Raw genomic sequence first — 18,396 nt, 5'->3', positions numbered from 1 at the left:
GCGGGAGAGCGGGCAAGCGCCTGCTCTCCTGTGTACGCAATACAGTATTTTAATTTATTAAAATTAGGGCCGGCGGTAAAAAGAGGCGCTAAGGACACTAGCGCGTCCCTAGCGCCTCTTTTCGGATAAGAGCGGCGGCTGTCAGCGGGTTTGACAGCCGACGCTCAATTTTGCCGGCGTCGGTTCTCAAGCCCGCTGACAACCACGGGTTTGGAAACCGGACGCCGGCAAAATTGAGCATCTGGTTTTCAACCCGCGAGCCACGGGCCTATTTCAAATTATTTTTTTTTTTTTAACTTTCGGGACCTCCGACTTAATATCACCATGATATTAAGTTGGAGGGTGCACAGAAAAACAGTATTTACTACTTTTCTGTGCACTTTCCCGGTGCGGGCAGGCACTAATTTCTTAAAGTAAAATGTGTGGTTTGGCTGCACATTTTACTTAGTGAATCGCGCGGGAATACCTAATAGGGCCATCAGCATGCATTTGCATGTTGCGGGCGCTATTAGGTTCGGGGGGGTTGGACGCGCGTTTTGGAAGAGGTAAAGCTAACGCGTCCAAAACGCGCGTCCAATCGCGAGTTAACAATGCGCTCCGCCGGAGCGGCCACTGCGTGCGCTGTATTTCTGCAATTTTTGTGCTATAAGTGAAATCAAAATTCCAGGAAGCCCCCCACCCACTGAAATGAGAAAGGTTGCATGTTTCCACCATACCGTCAGGGAGCAGCCTGCAGGACAGTGCATCGTCCAGGTCTCTGGCAGTGGATGGGTCAATGGTAAAGGTGCACTCTTTCCTGTGGAAATACAAGGGAAAAAAAAATATATCAGTTAAACTCATCCGTGACAAACAGCACAAATACACTCCCTTATCACTTGGAACTCTCGCCTGCACAACATCCGGACAATCAATGAGGAAGTCACAGAAAGAAAATAGAGCTGCTTTTTTTTTTAATTCAGAATCAATACTCGGCAGGTGCATTCATGGCCTCACCCAGAGGTGCGCAGATCTGACCGGCATGGACGGTTAGCAGCGTCAGGAAACAGGCACTCAGAGGCTATTTACAGAGCCTTTCCCCGGAGTAAACGGATCCGCCAAAAAATCCCAGCCCTCGGAAGGCCTACAAGGGCTTCACAACGGGCGGCCTGTTAGCCCATTAAAAAGGGGAGGTTCGCTAGGAAATCACCAATGTTCTCTACTGATATTATGGACTCCCTTTACTCAGAGCCTGCTGCAAAAAACTACAACTTCACTTTACATTTAAGAAACTTAACTAAGGCTTTACGGTCGATTGTATTTATTACATGTGAGTTCACAAAAAGCTGGAGCCAAACTTTGTTTTTCTGCTTCCTTCTGTGCTTTGAAGGATCACCGATGATGGCGGGGTGAAAACGGGGGGAAAAGGGTTGTGCTGTAAAGCTTTTTGCTTCTTTTATTCTTGAAGGCCTATTAAAGAAAGTTTAAAAAAAAAAAAAAAAAAGGGGGAGAGCCTGCCCTCAGGGGGCACATTCAGGTCAAGGGATTAAAACAGCACCCAGACTTGGCATTTTCAAAAGTCAGACTCTATTTTATTCACCCTCACCCACCTACACAAACGGCAAGTGCGATGGACGGGGGATGCATTCTGGGTCCCTCTGAAACTCAGCTAGAAAAGCAGAGGCAGCGCAAGCGAGCCCCCCTGTACTACTCAGAGTCACCCCTAGGGGCGCACTCAGAGGAAAGCTAAGGCCAAACCTGGCCTGCAGAGAAATGCATGCACAAGTTCTCCTACCTTTCCGCAGCACTCCCTTCATTAACAACTGTTAAATTCATTAAAGAAAGACTTCTCAAAACAATAAAATAAAAAAAGGGGAAAAAAATGACCTCATCTAATTCTTTCCTTTGCAAGAAAAAAAAAAAAAAAAAGCCACAATACTCTTTCCAGATACATCATTTTCAAAAGCGGACTGCACTGGTCACAGCAGAATTAGAATTGTGCCGTAGTTTTAAAAGAAATCTTCAGCCGGCATCAGATTCCCAACTTGCCTTTGGCAAGTTTGCTTAGGTAATATCATGGCGATATTAAGTCGGAGGTCCCGAAGAGTAAAAAAAGTTAAAAAAAAAAATAAAAATTTGAATTCAGCCCGCGGCTGTCGGGCCGAAAACCGGATGCTCTATTTTGCTGGCGTCCGGTTTCCAAGCCCGTGGCTGTCAGCGGGCTCGAAAATTGAGCGTCGGCTGTCAAACCTGCTGACAGCCGCTGCTCCTGGCTAAAAGGAGGCGCTATGGACGCGCTAGTGTCCCTAGCGCCTCCTTTTACCTGTTTCTACCGCACTATCTAATTTAAATATTGAATCGCGCACACTGGCCGTGCCGGGAGAGCGGGCGTTCGTCCGCTCTCCCGCAGACTTTACTGAATCGGCCTGAATATCAGAAGTCTTCTGGTGGAGATGAATGCTTTGGCATGTCAAGTAAGAGTTAGAGGGAATCCTCATAGACCCCTTCCTCTGAACCGAGAGGTGGAGGGACTCTAACCCATGACCTTAATAATGACGACAATTGGGACAGGGTCCTCTGTGATCTCAGAGAGGAATGCTCTTGGGGCATATTCCACATGGTGGTGTCCTTATGCTCTATCTTGGACTCCTGGCTAGATTTCTTCATAGAGAGTGAAGGTTCACCCAACTGATATGGGACCTCTGATGGAAGCTCCCAAGGAATGGAACAATTCCAACATCCTGGCCAAGAGAAATTGGGAGGATGACCTTCTTGTCACTGGCCGCTAACAGGTCTATTTATTTATTTATTTTATTTGGGTTTTTGTATACCGTCATTCAATGTGAGAATCACTAGATCACAACGGTGTATAAGGTTAAATAAATAATTCACTGATTCAGTCACCTGGTTCTTTGATTACTGTGTCCTTTGACCTGGAGAAGAGACGCCCTGCTCTGAAACCAGTACAGAGTCATTTTCTTAAGATGCACATACCGGATTCCAACAATAGACTCCCTCCTGGGCTAACTGCACTTGATGGTCACAGGCAAAATGGAACATATAGGATCCAGTGTCTCCAAATACAGCCCATAGGTATACAATAGAGAACAGGCCCTGGAAGGTCTGGGGTCTGGGAAGAGCAGGTGAGACAGAGATAAGGATGCTAATATGGACGAAAAAAAGTGTGAGGCATATACTCTGGGTCCTCCCAATACCCAACACCAGCCCTTGTACTTAATGCTACAGATTTTTGCTTGACCTGTGAACTGTGGCAGATCCAGAGCCTAGCACCGCATGTCATGGAGAACAGCAGTGATTATCACACTGTAACATTTACACTTTTTAATGCAAGTCATTTTCGTCAATACATTAAGCTGCTCCGCGAGGGGGTTGAACATTGCAGCAGAGACTGCATCGCAAGCACATTGAATCCAGTTGGCTGCGACATCACAAATGTCATTACGCGCTGCCTGAACCAATACGGTCCCAGTAGGTGATCACACCTGAATCCTGCAGATGTAACCAGGCCAGGAAGCAGCTTAGCAAAACGTGAAAAGATCATTTACTACGACTGCCTGCGTGTCCTGAGCAGAACACTCGGAAGGCGACTTCCAAAGCTATTTACCCAGCTAACAGTAAGTCGGGTTAAAAAAGAGGCAATCCCGGAGCGCGGGAGACAAGGGGAGGTCCGAGGAGGAAAGCAGCACCCATTTTGGGGGATTTCCAAATATTCACCGTACTGTCTTAACACCCCCTTTGGCTGCCCGCACAGTACATGGACGTTTTCAGTGCACTGACTTTCCGCAGGCTTATTTCAACGAGAAACTACTGGGGTCGATTTTCTTTAAAAACTGGATGCAAGTACAGACAGTAAAATTAATCCCTTTCTCTGCAACACGAGTGAGTGGAAAATTGCCCGGGTCGTATTTTTTTTTTTCTATAACTACGTTCTTTTCTTTCACAAACTTAAAAAGCAATTCTTACATGTGGACTTTTGAGTTATAAATGTATTTGCACCTATATGGTTCATAATGTGAACATATTATGTAGAAGAACAATTCTGAAAGTTTACCTCAAATCTTTTTTTTTTTTTTTTTTTTTTTTTTAAGTTACTTGAACTAAAGATGTCAATACAGTTTACCACACAAATAGCCCTGACTTCATATACTGAAACCTAAACCCCCCCATGCCACCCCACAAAGCACTGTGGCCTGAACAGGGCCAGCCCCTCTCTGCAATTTTAACACTAAATTTACAAATATGTCCTTGTGAACATATAGAGCTGACTGGAGTTTGATTTTTTTTTTTATTGAAGAAAGAGAAGATAGCAAGAGCCCTTGTGCTGCGAATGAAATCTCAAGTTTCCTGCTTTAACATGACGCGACAAATCAACTGCCTTCTTACCGATACGGTGACTAAGACTCTACCACGGGTAAGGCCCTAATGGAGACGGCTGCAGAGAGGTATGAACAGAACATGAAAAACACAAAGAACGCCCAAGGAAGGCGAGAGACGACAGCCAAGCTCCACCAACTGCAGCTGGTAGCCCCATTGCAAAACGCCTTGCCAAGCAGGAATGTGCATTCATTTGAAACAAATAAGGAATTTGAACCAAAAATGGCCATTTTCAGTTTGGTTCATTTTTAATGAACCACATTTCTACTTGGTCCAAAAAACTCCATAAATAGGCAGGTGTTTTTGTTTCACAAATGGTGGGCACTATTTGCCAGGAAGTAAAAAAAAAAAAGTGAAATGCAACCATAGCTACTACTCACCCCTAGAGCAGTGGTGCTAAAGAGGCAGAGTCCCTTTTAAAATGGCACAGCCAGCCCCTGACATCAACAAAACGGTGCCAGTCTTAGGGCCAGCCGATGCCAGGGCAGAAGTGACTGGGGATTGCTCCTTCATGGAAAACCCCCACAGAATGGGTAAAGTAGGACTTGGCCCCAATGTATTGGCGGGCAAGAAAGGTTGGAGGGGGTCACAGTGAGACCCGTTTTGATTTATTTTTTATTTTGGAAGGTTGGGTTTTTTGTTTTTTTTTAATGTTTATTTTGTTTCGGCAAACGATCTGAACCAAAATCTTAAAGCAAACCAAAAACAAATTAAATAACCCCCCCCCCCCCACCCCCCATTCTCTCAGCCCGAAACGAAAACAATAAAGCCAATTTTTTTTTTTTGGTCCGCACATGCCTAGTGGAAAGAGGAAGAATAATTGCTCCGTTATTCACCATGTTGCAAGGGCAAGACTAAGTTACGAGTCAGAAAGGGAGCGCTGTATTTTCCACTTAGCATCACTCTGGTACCATCCAGCTTGGAACAAGTGCAGCACGAGAGGGAAGCCTAAATGAATGACGTGAGAGCACCTGCAGGGTCGTCCAAGGGAAGACGAGGCGACAGTACAAGACGCACAACGGGCAGAGAGGTGAGAGTCAGACGAAGGATCAAAAAAACAATGTTAAAACGGTTAATTTATCTGCTGTCCGCTGAATTAGCCACGTTTCCAGGAAACATCATTAGGGTTTTTATTGAGAACAATGCACTATTTAAGCAACAGGAAATATCTAGCACAAATGGACTTATGCTCATGTTTTACCTTTACCATGTAAATTTCTTTAGGAAGAAACTGAAAATAAAGGCATGTGCAAAACCCAGATAAGTCCGCTCATCAGCGGGAACCTCATTTCCTCTTCAGTTAATTAAAACCAGCCTAAGGCAGCTAATGGACTAGAATTCATTATCTGACTAGCCAGGGTTCTTAGACACACCACCATTATGCTGCCTGGTACAAAGGTATTTCACATTTGTTATTACTTGGCTGTAGTTAATTCAGCTTTTGACCAGCTGGGCCTTCTGAATTAAACAGGTTAAATCTACCCACCTCTTTCCTATCTGGCGCTCAGTAGGTACTCATCAAGCAAGCACAGAATCTCAATTCGGTTCCTTGCACCATGGTCCTGTCAAAACGTCTCTTCTGAACAGGAGTGTCCCTTTGATTATGGCCATTCGCTATCCCTATCTATTCAAGCTCTGGGAAATGCTACGCCCTGCAGTCAGCCACTTCATGTGAGTATCGGCAGGTAGAATTTAAGTTGTAATATGTGGGAAAAGAAGCATTTTTGTGTGTGTGTGAAAACAGCATCATGGGCTTAGGACTGGGTGACAGTACCCGTGTGATTGATGGTTGACTGGGATGAATAAGTTCCCTTTTTCTAGATGCTGAATAAAAAAAAGGGTATGGTTTGGGGGTGGGATGTGGCGTTTTCAAACAGATGGCTGTGAGGTAATCCTGCATGAGTGACAGTGCCTTGGAACAGTAGGTGTACCGCTGCTGTCCGGGGGTTTAAGCCATTATCAGTCTGACTGTTTTAAGATATTTTAATGTGTATTGAGGCATTTATTTATAGACTGATACAGTTGGGGCTGGGAGGGAAGAAAGGGACCCCCCTGAAGAAGCCTTTTGGGGCGAAACACGTTGGGAGCAATATCATTACAGATGGTGTCCCCTTTAACTTAAGCTCCATGGAATCAAATCTTCAGCCTGGCTATTGGACTTGCAATGTAAATGTTTTGGATCATCACTTCCTAATCCAACTTTCTGGAGCAGGCACTGAAAACTTGGAACTGGAGTCTCCATTTTAATATCAAAAACTAACAACAAAACTACAAGTGATACTGCAAGGATTTTTGAGACTGGTTTGAATAAACTATGGGTGAGGATTTTTGGGATATAAGAACATAAGAAATGCCATGCTGGGTCAGACCAAGGGTCCATCAAGCCCAGCACCCTGTTTCCAACAGATATGACTCTTAGGGGAGCTTTTTATATATATATTGTTTATTTTTATTTTTAATACTTATTACATTTATTTGGAAAATGTGCTTGGATATGTTTAATTAGTTTTTTGATGGTATGAGTTATATGAATTAGTTTTTTTGATTATATGTATCTCACCAGGGACCACACGTACAAAATCTTGCCATTTGCCATTAGGCTCACGTCAGGGAGCTTAGCCTCCTATGTGTATTCTCTTCTGCCTGTGGCAGGGAGACAGCCCTACTTCCAGTACTGCTCTTTTATCTGTCAGTAAACACAGAGGGGGTAATTTTCAAAGGAGTTACGCATGTAAATGTGACATACTATCGTAGCAATTTTCAAAAGCTATTTACTCGAGTAAAGTGCACTTACTTGAGTAAATCCTATGGACAATTCAATGGCATATATTGTAGCAATTTTGAAAAGCCCACTTACCTGAGTAAAGTGTATTTACTCGAGCAAAAACCAGTTTTGCTCGAGTAAATGCTTTTTAAAATCAGACCCAGAAAGAACAGTAGTTGGCTTCCCCTACACCTCAAAAGTACTAGTTTAGTCAGAGAGTATTCATACATGAAAACGCCATCTTCCCTAACTACTTTCATGCTAAACGTTCTTACAGATGGCCGCATTTTAACATCAAGTTAACAGAATAGGGTTTGCTAACTAACGCATTTCAGAACCATTGCTAAGGCCAGAAAGAGTTAAACCTCCTTTGAATTTCTAGGGTCTGAAAGCCATCACGTCAAGTGGGAAACGGCTTCCAAACTGTTGTCAAACTGCCCTCCAACAAAAGCCATAAGCATGTTTCCGACAGCAATGGCCACTGTTATGGCAACCCGGAGAGTCTCCTGCTCCTGAGTTACATCTGCAGAACAACCAAAGCACCGAGCGGAGGCGTTGCTAGGTACTCAAGAGATTTGGGGATCAGGCCCATTTGACCCCTTCTCTCCTCTCAGACACACAAACACTCACTCATGCGTCTCTTCCCCACCCCCCTCCACTAAAAAAATGTACATACAATAAAACAGATAGGAAAGTTACTTATTAAAGTGCTAGCAGTAAGGGAAACCAGAGATCAATTTGTAGAGACCCACTCTGAAAGCAGGCAATTTCCGGATACCCCAGGGCCGGCTGGAGGATATGTACTGCAGAGAAAAGAACTGATCGTGCACCCGATAAAGCCAAATCAGCCAATTATATTCAGCAGTGGGGGAGATGCATCCAGGACTGATGCTCTGAATCGGATCTCAGCAGGGTTTACATTGATTAGCTCATTTCTACTCTCTTTCAAGCAACACATTTTCAACATCTGCTTTGATTTTCTGGCTCTGCGCGTCTCTTTTTTCTCTCTCTCTTTGGTGTTCTCCTTCCTTTTTCTTTTCTGCTTCGGATTTGTCTCTTCCTCTTTTTTTGTCTCCCTTTCCTTCTACAGTGTACGTTTCATGGCTCTTTTTACCCCTTCTTTTTCCTCCTGTAATATCGCCTGTGCTCTCCTATTTCCTCTCTCTATCTCCTCTGCCTTCTGGACAATCTCTTGCCTCTCCCCCTTCCGTTACTGTTCTCTCCCGCATCTTAATATAATCTTACTCCAGTGTTCTTTCACATCAGCCCTCTTCTCTCCCCCCCTCCCCTGTTCTCTCGCACCTCACTTGTCTCCTATGCTCTCTCTCTCTCTGGATCTACATCTCACATTCTCACCACTCCTCATTCCTCCTGCGCAGTCAGTTCTTCCTTCATTCTCTCCTCACCCCTTCCTCCTAACACTATCTCCTCTCCCTGCTCCTCCAGCCCTCTCCTCCTGCATGCGCTCCTTCTCCCGTGGGTGCTTCACCTGTACCACCTCTTTCTCTCTGCCAGCATAAACCTTTGTGCTTTCATTCCTCCAATCCTCCAGCTTAATCCCTAGTGTTCAATCTCTAGTCCTCTCTCTTATTCACCTTCCTCCATTCTTGGTTTTGTCTCCCTCCCCCATCCAAGCCCAATTCTCTATCTTCTTCCCCCCTCCCCTTTCCCCCCACCCTTGGCAAACAAGAAACAGAGTGGATCTCTCCCCCTCTCCTCATCCACCCTCCCCATGGACCTCATGACTCCCTACCCAGTCCCCCTGTGGATCTCATGGCTACCTCCCCCCCCCCCCCCCCATGTGTGAACATATAGACTTTATGGCTTCCTCTCCTTATATCCCCTCCTAAAGACTTCTAACACCACTGCCAGCAAATGTAACTCCCTATGCATGACAACAGTTGGGTCCAGCCCTCTACACGCAAGGGTAACAGAGGCAGGCAGGCAGTGAGAGAGGGACCGAGCTAATGTGCACTCATAGGCCCCACCTCCTGCACAGATGCCAGGAGGGGGCATAGTCAATGACCACATGCTAGCTCAAGTCCCTCCCTCGTTGTCTGCTTCTGTCGCTGCCATCAGGCCCAGGCACTACAGCTTCCACACACACTCTTGAAGCGCCTATTATTACATTTATTAATCACATAACTCATATACCTTTAAGTACATAAGCAAGAACATGTATATGAAATAAAACAAAACCATAAAAAATAAAAAAGCAGAAGTAAAAATAAAAATATTAACAAATCAAAGCACCACAGACAGTCTAACAGATTCAGATCAATGCTTTATTAAAGAGCCAGGCCTTATAATTCAGGTTAGGACCCAGGTGGTCCTTTATTAATGCTTACCAAAAATAAAGGCAAAAAGTTACCATCTAATAAATTACAATCAGAAAAAAAAAAAAGAGGTCAATAATAATACAAACATTTTTTTAAATTTAAACTTAAACATATTTTAAACACCTTATTCAAAGCAATCAATAATTCAGTTATAAAAGCCAGAGCCAAAACATATTGCATACTTGAGAGTATTCCAGAGTGAATCAAATGCAAAAGACAAGACAAGCAAGCGACAATACAGAAGGGTCCATAAATAAAACTGCAAACACATACAGACGGGTAGCCAAATTATGCATGTATAATGTTCAATCCAAGTTGTTGGCGTTTTTCATGTATCCTCATGGCTTATATTTAAGGCGATGTAGGAGGAATCCGTTGACAAGGGGATGATACGTGTGGTGACCCCCATTGGAACATTTTGCTTCTGAAGAACATCTTGCTTTAAAAGTGAAGTGTGGGGATCTGGTGAAGTCCTTACAAAGACTTTCAATGGACTTTAATTTGTGAATGATCATTCTGATCAACAATAATAGCAGTGAACGCCCTGAAGCAGCTGGTAGCTGGACCTTATTAGTTGCTACTGACTTGGAAGCAGTAGTTGGGATTCTGTCTTCCTATCCTCATTAATCTGTTTGGCAAGAAGATTTGAGAATTTTAATATTTATTTGTGGTTGTGCGTTTGGTGTGCGCCCTTCTCTATTGTCGCTTGTTTGCCTTGTCTTTTGTATTTGATTCATTCTGGAATACTCTTAAGTATGCAATATGTTTTGGTTCTGGCTTATATAACTGATTTATTGATTGCTTTGGATAAGGTGTTTCAAATATGAATAAGCTTAAATTAAATACATATTATTTACCCCTTTACTAATACTCCCATTAGATTTTATTTATTTATTTATGGACATTTGATATTCTGCCTTTTCCCAAAGTTGGTCTCCCAGCAGATTACAATGAATGTAAATGACAGAGGCATTTGAATAGCTTACAATCAAATCAGAACGTGCAATTAAAGTAGCACTGGAAGCCATCATGGGAGACCCATTTTACAATCGCTTAGATGCAGCAGTGTCCCTTTTGTAACATAGTCCCTCGTTGGGGGTTCAGGTGGTGAGGCCAGAAGAAGTGGGTCTTAGATGGGGAAGGTCTGGCTGTAAAGCCACGCCTTAGCTTTTTTTCCTGAACTTAAGGTAGCCTGGCTCCAGGCACGGAGGGGGTCAGTGGTACTTTGTTCCAAATTTCTGGTGCATAACAGCTGAAAGCGCAGTCGTCCCCTGCAGGACAATCTGGCAGCGGTCAGCAGAGGAAAGGACTGAAGTTTCCTTGAGGGCATGTAAGGGAGAGAAGGTGGGAGGGGTGTTGAAGGGCCTGTTTATTCAAGCATTTAAAGACAATGCATAGAGTTTTAAACTGTATCCTGCTCTCTACTGGGAGCCAGTGAAGTTGGTGTAGAACAGATCTGATATGATCAGTTGCTTTTACACTTACTAGAATTCATGTGGCAGTACTTTGTTGGAGCTGGACTGTACTATGAGATGCTGTTGTTCAGAGAACTGCTGGTGATTAGCACACGAATTACAATAGGAAGATTGCATCTATCAAGGAATCTGTGCAGTTGGTGTATCTGACACAGATACTATTTTGGAGATTCAGGGTTCCATTAGATTTTGGTTGAGTTGAACCCCTAGGCTATGAACTGACTCCTTAGGATGTAAGGTGGTACCTGCTAGTGAGGAAAAGGACTGTAGGGCTGACCTTGGTGGCTCAGTTAGAGTTCTGATGTTGACGGATTTAGTCTGAGTTTGTAATTACTAAATCATTGGGCTACTGCTGCAAGGCAGCTATTGCTAATGGATGAGGTATTCTCGCTATCAAAGGTCAGGCAAGCTGACCTCAAGTTGCCAGACTTCTCCCGATTCCCACTTTCCCCAATTTCATGCAGAATATTTTTGGCCTTCTCCAGCCCTCAAGAATATTATTTCAATTTATACTTTATTTTTACGATGTTGCTTACTGTTATTTTAAAGTTTATTTTATTATTTCTTATATCCCACTATTTCCATTACTTTGTTCAAAGTGGATTATAACAAATATACACAATATTAAATCAATAACATAATAATACAAGTTCTTCCTCACTTGGTGATACAAGTGAGTTTGTGCGCTTAAATAAATGATAAGGGGATGCGAATAAATGAGAAGAGCACAAACAGAAGGGAGATGGTCTTTGGTTGACTGATGTAAGAGCTGTATGTTTAACAACAACCACTGCACCTACGAGGCTGAAGGTAGTGGTGGTGGTGGTGACTTGCTTCTAAAGGGCACAGAGGCATCCTTCTGACCAACAAACATGTTGTCCCAGGAAGTGTGATGTCTGCCAGGTGCCAAAATCAAATACATTATGGAGAGACTGCCGAAAATCATCAAGCCTACTGACTTACTATCTGATGCTGCTCATCCATGTTAGCACAAATGATACTGCCAGGTACCGCACAGATCATATCAAAAGTAATTTCATGGCGCTGGGAGAGAGGGTAAAGCAGATACTCCATTCCATCCTCCCAGTCAAGGATAAAGGCCCTGGCAGGGAAGATAAATGAAAGGCTGGGGTAGATGGTGTTGACAAGAGCGTTTTGGCTTCCTGGACCATGGCTTAATGTTTCAAGGACTGCTGAGCAGAGCTGGAGGCCCAGCATCTTTCAACACAGACTGGAAAATCTACTGAGGCAGGGCTTTAATCTAGGATCATCGGGGCTTGGGTGAACAAAATTCTAAGTTAAATAAAATATTAAATACTTGTATAGAAATGGGGGGGGAAAAGGGCAGTATTTTTATTTATTTGGCCATTTTATATACTGTTGTTCCAAATGAAGATCACAACATTGAAAGCTATGTACACTAATGTTTATATTATGGGAACTAAAGTCCTGGATCTAGACACAATAATGGAAGAAGCTGGTTTAGATATAGTGGCTCTCACACAGATGTGGTACATGGACAATCGTTTAGTTAATACTGGACTACAATCTGTTTAGGAAGGACCAGATAAGAAAGGAAGGAAGGAGGCATGACATTATTAATAAAACATAATATTAAAGCAACAGGATTGCAGGGCTTCTGATATAAGGAGGCGGCATTGTGAATTAATGGAGAAAGAGGGAATGGAGCATCTGTTTATACTGGTGTAATATGCAGATATTTAATGGAAGACTGCTATGAAAGGGTAGCTGCAGTTCCTAGGGGACTTCAATCTGCCAGATGCTGACTGGGACCCCCCCGCTGTAGTGCATTCTAGAAGCACAGAGATGCTGGATTCTCTGCGAGAAGGACTGCTCTGTCATCTGGTAACATAGGCCATATGAGAGGGGGCGATACTGGACCTGTTGCTCCCCAATGGGAAAAGCATCTCTGATGTTCCTCAGATTAGGTCAGAAGAATTTACTGGGCAATGACAATTTGCATTCAGCAGAGCAGGCAGTTATTCTGCCATCTCTTGAGTACTATAACTGCCTGTATGTGGGTTTGCCATCTTCTGCTCTACATGCTTTATAACTGCTTCAGAAGCCGGCCACATGGCTGATTACCAGTCTCAATAGAAGGGTACATATTACGCCAGTACTGAAAGATCTACACTGGCTGCCAGTTTCCTGGAGGATTCAGTTTAAGATTATATCCCTCAACCATAGGATAATTAATTCAGAGGCACTGCCTTGGACGAGCACAATGTTACAAGTGCATAATCCTAACTAGAGCTTTAAGATCATCTCAGAGAGGATTCCCTGATGTGCCACCTGTCTGTCATGCACTTCTGTGTGAGACACGAGAATGAACTTTTTCTTTAGCATCTCCTACTCTCAGGATCACACTACCTGTGGAACTTAGGCCGATGACATGTCCTACGTTGTTCAAAAAGATGTGGAAGATATATTTATTTCAATTGGCGTATACTGATATAACTTAAGGCCTGATTTATTTGAAAGCATTATAGTATGAGATAGATATTACTATTTGTCTTTTTAACTATACTGCATTTTAATGATGGATGCTTTCCCTATTAGTTGCCTAGAGCTATTGATATAGGTGGCCTATAAATGTTTTAAAATAAATTAATAAATGTTGTGGTGGACGACCATCTGGGATCGAGCACTTATCGGATGGTGTGGTTCAGTATTAGAGGACAGGAGATGAAGGTGTAGTGGGTGGAAGGTTTGGGGGGGGGGGGGGGGGGAAGTTGGCCTTGTAGTCTGGACAACACAAACACACTAAGAAAATAATGACTCCTATGTCTTACGTGAAATATGAAAAGCAATATTTTTCTGTATAATATATGCACAAACAGACGCTTATAAGAACGTCTGACAACAGCAAACAGGTTATATATCAGCACAATGAGCAAGGGTAAAAAAAATCTTCCCCAGCTAACAGAAAAAAAAAAAAAAAATATATATATATATATATATATAACAAAATAAATAAAATAAATAAATATATAATGAAAATACAAAAATAAGGCAAAATATACACTGAAGTGTTCTGGGAAGTTACAACAAAAGTTACATCAAAAGTCTACTTTACGAGGAACACTAATGAAAAACTTTGAAGCCCGGTGACAGGTGAAACTTAGGCCTTTGTTGGGTAAAATAAAGAAATAATACTAATATTGAGAGTTTTGCTGCAATTCTAGTGTGGTATGCCGAGTGTGAGTTTTTATTTGTAGTGTGTACGGTATGTATGGAGTATGAGTGAGCTGTATAGCATGGATATTAACATATGCAGGGATGGGTGCCAATGAGATGGATACTAGAAAGTGTTTTAGAATCAAGATTTTGCATTAAGATATTGTTTCAATATGTAAAATGTTGGGTGTCTATGTTTTGATATATTGTCTATAATATACACACACAAAGGCCTAGTAAAAGCTACCACTTTCCTGGATGAGCACCCTCTTATCTATCCAGTCAATAGTCACAAGTATTATCTTGGGGGAGGGCTAAAAACAGTATCGGAGATTCTTTTTTCGTTGCGGAGATTGGTCTTGCTGAAGTGATCTGTTCAGTTCTTGATAGAGAATCTGCCCAGCCCACCGGGCACTAAGGTTTTATCCCTACGTCTGGACATATATTGTGCAGTTTTCTTTCGGGCTGATGCAGTAAAGTGAGCTCAGGCTGAGCGCACCGTTAGCCCCCGTTTTGCCGCGCGTTTTCGACGCGCTATTTTTACCCCTTATACGGTAAGGGGTAATAGTGCGTGGAAAACACGCGGCCAACCCCCTCCCCCCCCCGAAACTAATAGCGCCCACAACTTGCAAATGGCATGTTGATGCGCCTATTAGTCATTCCCGCGCGATTCAGTAAGCCGCACATTTTACTTTCAGAAATTAACGCCTGCTTTTCTGTGCACCCTCCGACTAATATCATAGCAATATTAAGTCGGAGGCCCCAAAAGTAAAAAAAATTTGCACGCAGCCCGCGGGTTGGAAGACGGATGCTCAATTTTGCCGGCATCCATTTTCCGACCCCGTGGCTGTCAGCGGGTTCGAGAACGGACACTGGTAAAATTGAGCGTTGGCTGTCAAACCTGCTGACAGCTACCGCTTCTGTCAAAAAGGAGGCACTAGGACGCGCTAGTGTCCCTAGCGCCTCTACTTTTACCGCAGGCCCTCATTTACATATTTTTTCTTACTGAATCGCGCGCCCAGGAGAGTGGCCTGGGCGCACGTCAGGAGAGCAGGCGCTCGCCGGCTCTCCCGTGGGTTTTTCTGTATCAGCCCATTTGTTTCCTAACTCTGATAAAATATGGCCAAACTAACTGATAAAAGAAACTACTGCATGTATTAACACCATTACTGAAATAGTATTTGTCTTGTGATTTATTCACTCTCTCTAATCACCATATTGTCCAGACATTCTCTCTCTTACTTGTGACTACAAGCCCTGCACTCTCTCTAAATCCAACACATTATGCTAGACATCTAGAATAGCCAAAAATCAGCATTAATATCATTATGTAAAATAAAAGCAATCATATAGCAAGGAAGCACTACTGTAGTAAGAACGTGCTTGCCCCAAAAGCTAAAAGTGCACTTTTTCCATAAGGTCTTTAAAAACCTATATCCACTTTATACTGTACCTATAACTAAGTCTGGGCAGTTGCCAGGTCTTCTCAGTCTCAACAACAGTAGAGCTACTTGGTTCTCACTGAACACCAAGGACCAGACTGAACTCCCCAACTACCAGCTGGCTGCAATTGGTATTCTTATTCTTTTAATTACGTCTTGTCTCCATTTCTGTGTATTTGTGACTTTGAAGTTTCCAGCTTACTTCTTCTTAAACTAGGAGAAGGGAAGGCTGTGGGTTGCAGAGGGGAGAGCTGAACGTTTCACAGTGAACTCCACAAAGCTACAAGCTTTAACTATTGGAGAAATCACTTACCTGATAATTTTGTTTTCCTTAGTGTAGACAGATGGACTCAGGAGCAATGGGTATTGTGCTCTTCTGCTAGCAGATAGATGGAAGACGGAGTCAGATTTCAAAGCTGACATCACTCTAGATACACCCCTGCAGTAACCTTAGCTCTTCAGTATTCTCTTCGAAAGCCATTGAGGATATATTTTTGCTTAAATAACTTGATTAAACTTGATTAAAACTTGAACTGGTTTAACTAATTTCCAAACTGGAGACCGCCAGTGCACTCAAACAATTAAGGCCGACACCGGATAAACTGTGGGTGTCTTAAACTAGGGATATGCCACAGCTTATCCGTATTTGCTTAGTCTCGAGGTTTGCTATCCGAGCTTCTCCTTTTCTGATGCAGCTGTGGGCGGGATGCTGAGTCCATCTGTCTACACTAAGGAAAACAAAATTATCAGGTAAGTAATTTCTCCATTTCCTAGCGTGTAGCCAGATGGACTCAGGACCAATGGGATGTATAAAAGCTACTCCCGAACTGGGTGGGAGGCTGCCGTGGCCCACTTAGCACTGCCCTTGTGAAGGCTGCGTCCTCTCAGGTTTGAACATCCAGGCGATAGAACCTGGAGAAGGTGTGTATGGAGGACCATGTTGCCGCCCGACAGATCTCAACGGGTGACAGTAGCTTGGTTTCTGCCCAAGAAACTGCCTGGCCCTCGTAGAACGAGCCTTAACCTGTAGTGGTAAGGGCTTCCCTGCCTCTATGTAAGCTGCCTTGATTACTTCCTTGATCCAGCGGGCTATGGTCACCTGCGAGGCTGCTTCTCCTTGTTTCTTCCTGCTGTGAAGGACGAACAAGCGGTCTCGTTTTGGGCACCGGTTCCGATGTTTCCAGGTACCGTACTAGGCATCTGCCGACATTTAGGTGGCAAAGAAGGCGTGAGTCTTCCGAGTCCTTATGTTCATCCGGAGATGGTAGTGTGATGGTTTGGTTCAAGTGAAACTGGGAAACCACCTTCAGTAGAATGGAGGGGATGGTGCACAGCTGTATGGTTCCAGGCGTGAACCTAAGGAACGGTTCCCGACTTCTCCATTGCTATCTGACATTGGAACGTTTAGGCTCTAGTCCAGGGGTAGGCAACTCTGATACTGGAGTGCCACAAAGAGGTCTGGTTTTCAGGACATCCACTATGAATATGCATGAGATATTTGCATACAACAGACATAGTGCATGCAAACACATCTCATGCATATTTATTGTGGATATCCTGAAAACCAGACCTGGTTGTGGCAATCCAGGACCAACGTTGCCTACCCCTGTTCTAGTCTATATCTGGCAGACTCAAGTCATCTATAGGATGGACGACCCCATTTTGTACACCATCACGGTGACACCTCTTACATCTGAATTCACCTCCTTCCCCTGTTCTAGAGGATCTGAATAATACAATGTACAGTGCATCTCTCTCGCTTTTATTTTTTATTTTTTGGGGGGGATAATTCACTGTAACTTAGCTTCTCCCATCACTCTGTTTGTTTCAGTGGCTTCTAGTGTGTTCCTGATATAAAAAGGTATTCCTCTTCCCCCATCCCCTCTCTATGTCCTGAAGAGATTATAATCCGGGATGATCACATCTGAATCCTGGCTTCCATTACGCAATTATATCCAAGCCTTCCTCTGCCATGGTGGCCTCCAGCTCTGAGGTTTTGTTTGCAAGATTTCAAGCATTTGTACGCAAGACTCCAAGATGATGCTCCGCCTCCTATTTCCTTCTGCTTTCTTATTTTTCTATTAATTACTTTGACAGCTTATCCTTACTATCTCCTGTGTACTGGGATTTATTTGGGGCTTTTATCCCTTCAAGACTTACCTTGCTTACTTCACTTTTTTTTTTTTTGCTTGTGCTCCCATTTTACCTATATTTCAGCCATTATTAGCATCTTCGGTCTCAATTCTGGAAGTCAATAGCCTGCTGGGTTGTTTAGATTTAAGAGCTTAATGTTTTCTTTTCTTTGAAATTTCTCTCAGTATCAGACCTGCTAATCCCTATTACAGCCTGCACCGTTCTTCACAGCTAAATAAACAGCAGGCAGTATTAGATTGAGAAACCTGTCCCCGTGCCCGGGTTTCCGATTACAGCTGGTGCTCTCCAACAGGTACGGGGAGCTCTCACTACCTCTCCAGCTCCAGAGAACAAAGCCGGCTCTTCCTGGACGTCTGCAGTTAAGTTCACAGGAAGGATCTTACTGTTACAGCTGGTTCCAGTCTACCGCGAAGATCTTCTCAAGTACAGACTTTTTAACTTAGTCCAATGCATTTTCTCACGCACGCTCCCACTGTTTCTAATTACTACTATTATTGGGAGCAAGTTTCAACCTGGTGCAACGCCTGCAGGGACCGTTTACCTGAAAATATTATACCAAATGGGTGTACTTTCCCTTGGAAAATTGTGCCGCTTTGTTGTGCACAGATTTTTCCTTGGAAAGTAATATCCATGGATTTGAAAATACAAACTGC

At 43.4% G+C, this 18,396-nt stretch overlaps 1 protein-coding gene across 4 annotated transcripts in view; it reads right to left on the bottom strand.

Moving 5' to 3' along the window:
* Positions 1-18,396, bottom strand: part of DIS3L2 (DIS3 like 3'-5' exoribonuclease 2) — a 432,959-nt gene that overhangs the window by 189,993 nt on the left and 224,570 nt on the right. For all 4 annotated transcript variants that reach the window (XM_029615480.1, XM_029615481.1, XM_029615482.1 and 1 more), the window contains one exon: positions 717-796. In XM_029615480.1, the coding sequence (XP_029471340.1) occupies positions 717-796 (80 nt within the window). The remainder of the gene's footprint in view (positions 1-716; positions 797-18,396) is intronic.

This window comes from Rhinatrema bivittatum, chromosome 9, assembly GCF_901001135.1.
Source record: "Rhinatrema bivittatum chromosome 9, aRhiBiv1.1, whole genome shotgun sequence".
NCBI lineage: Eukaryota > Metazoa > Chordata > Amphibia > Gymnophiona > Rhinatrematidae > Rhinatrema > Rhinatrema bivittatum.
This window is presented reverse-complemented; position numbering and strand designations above follow the sequence as displayed.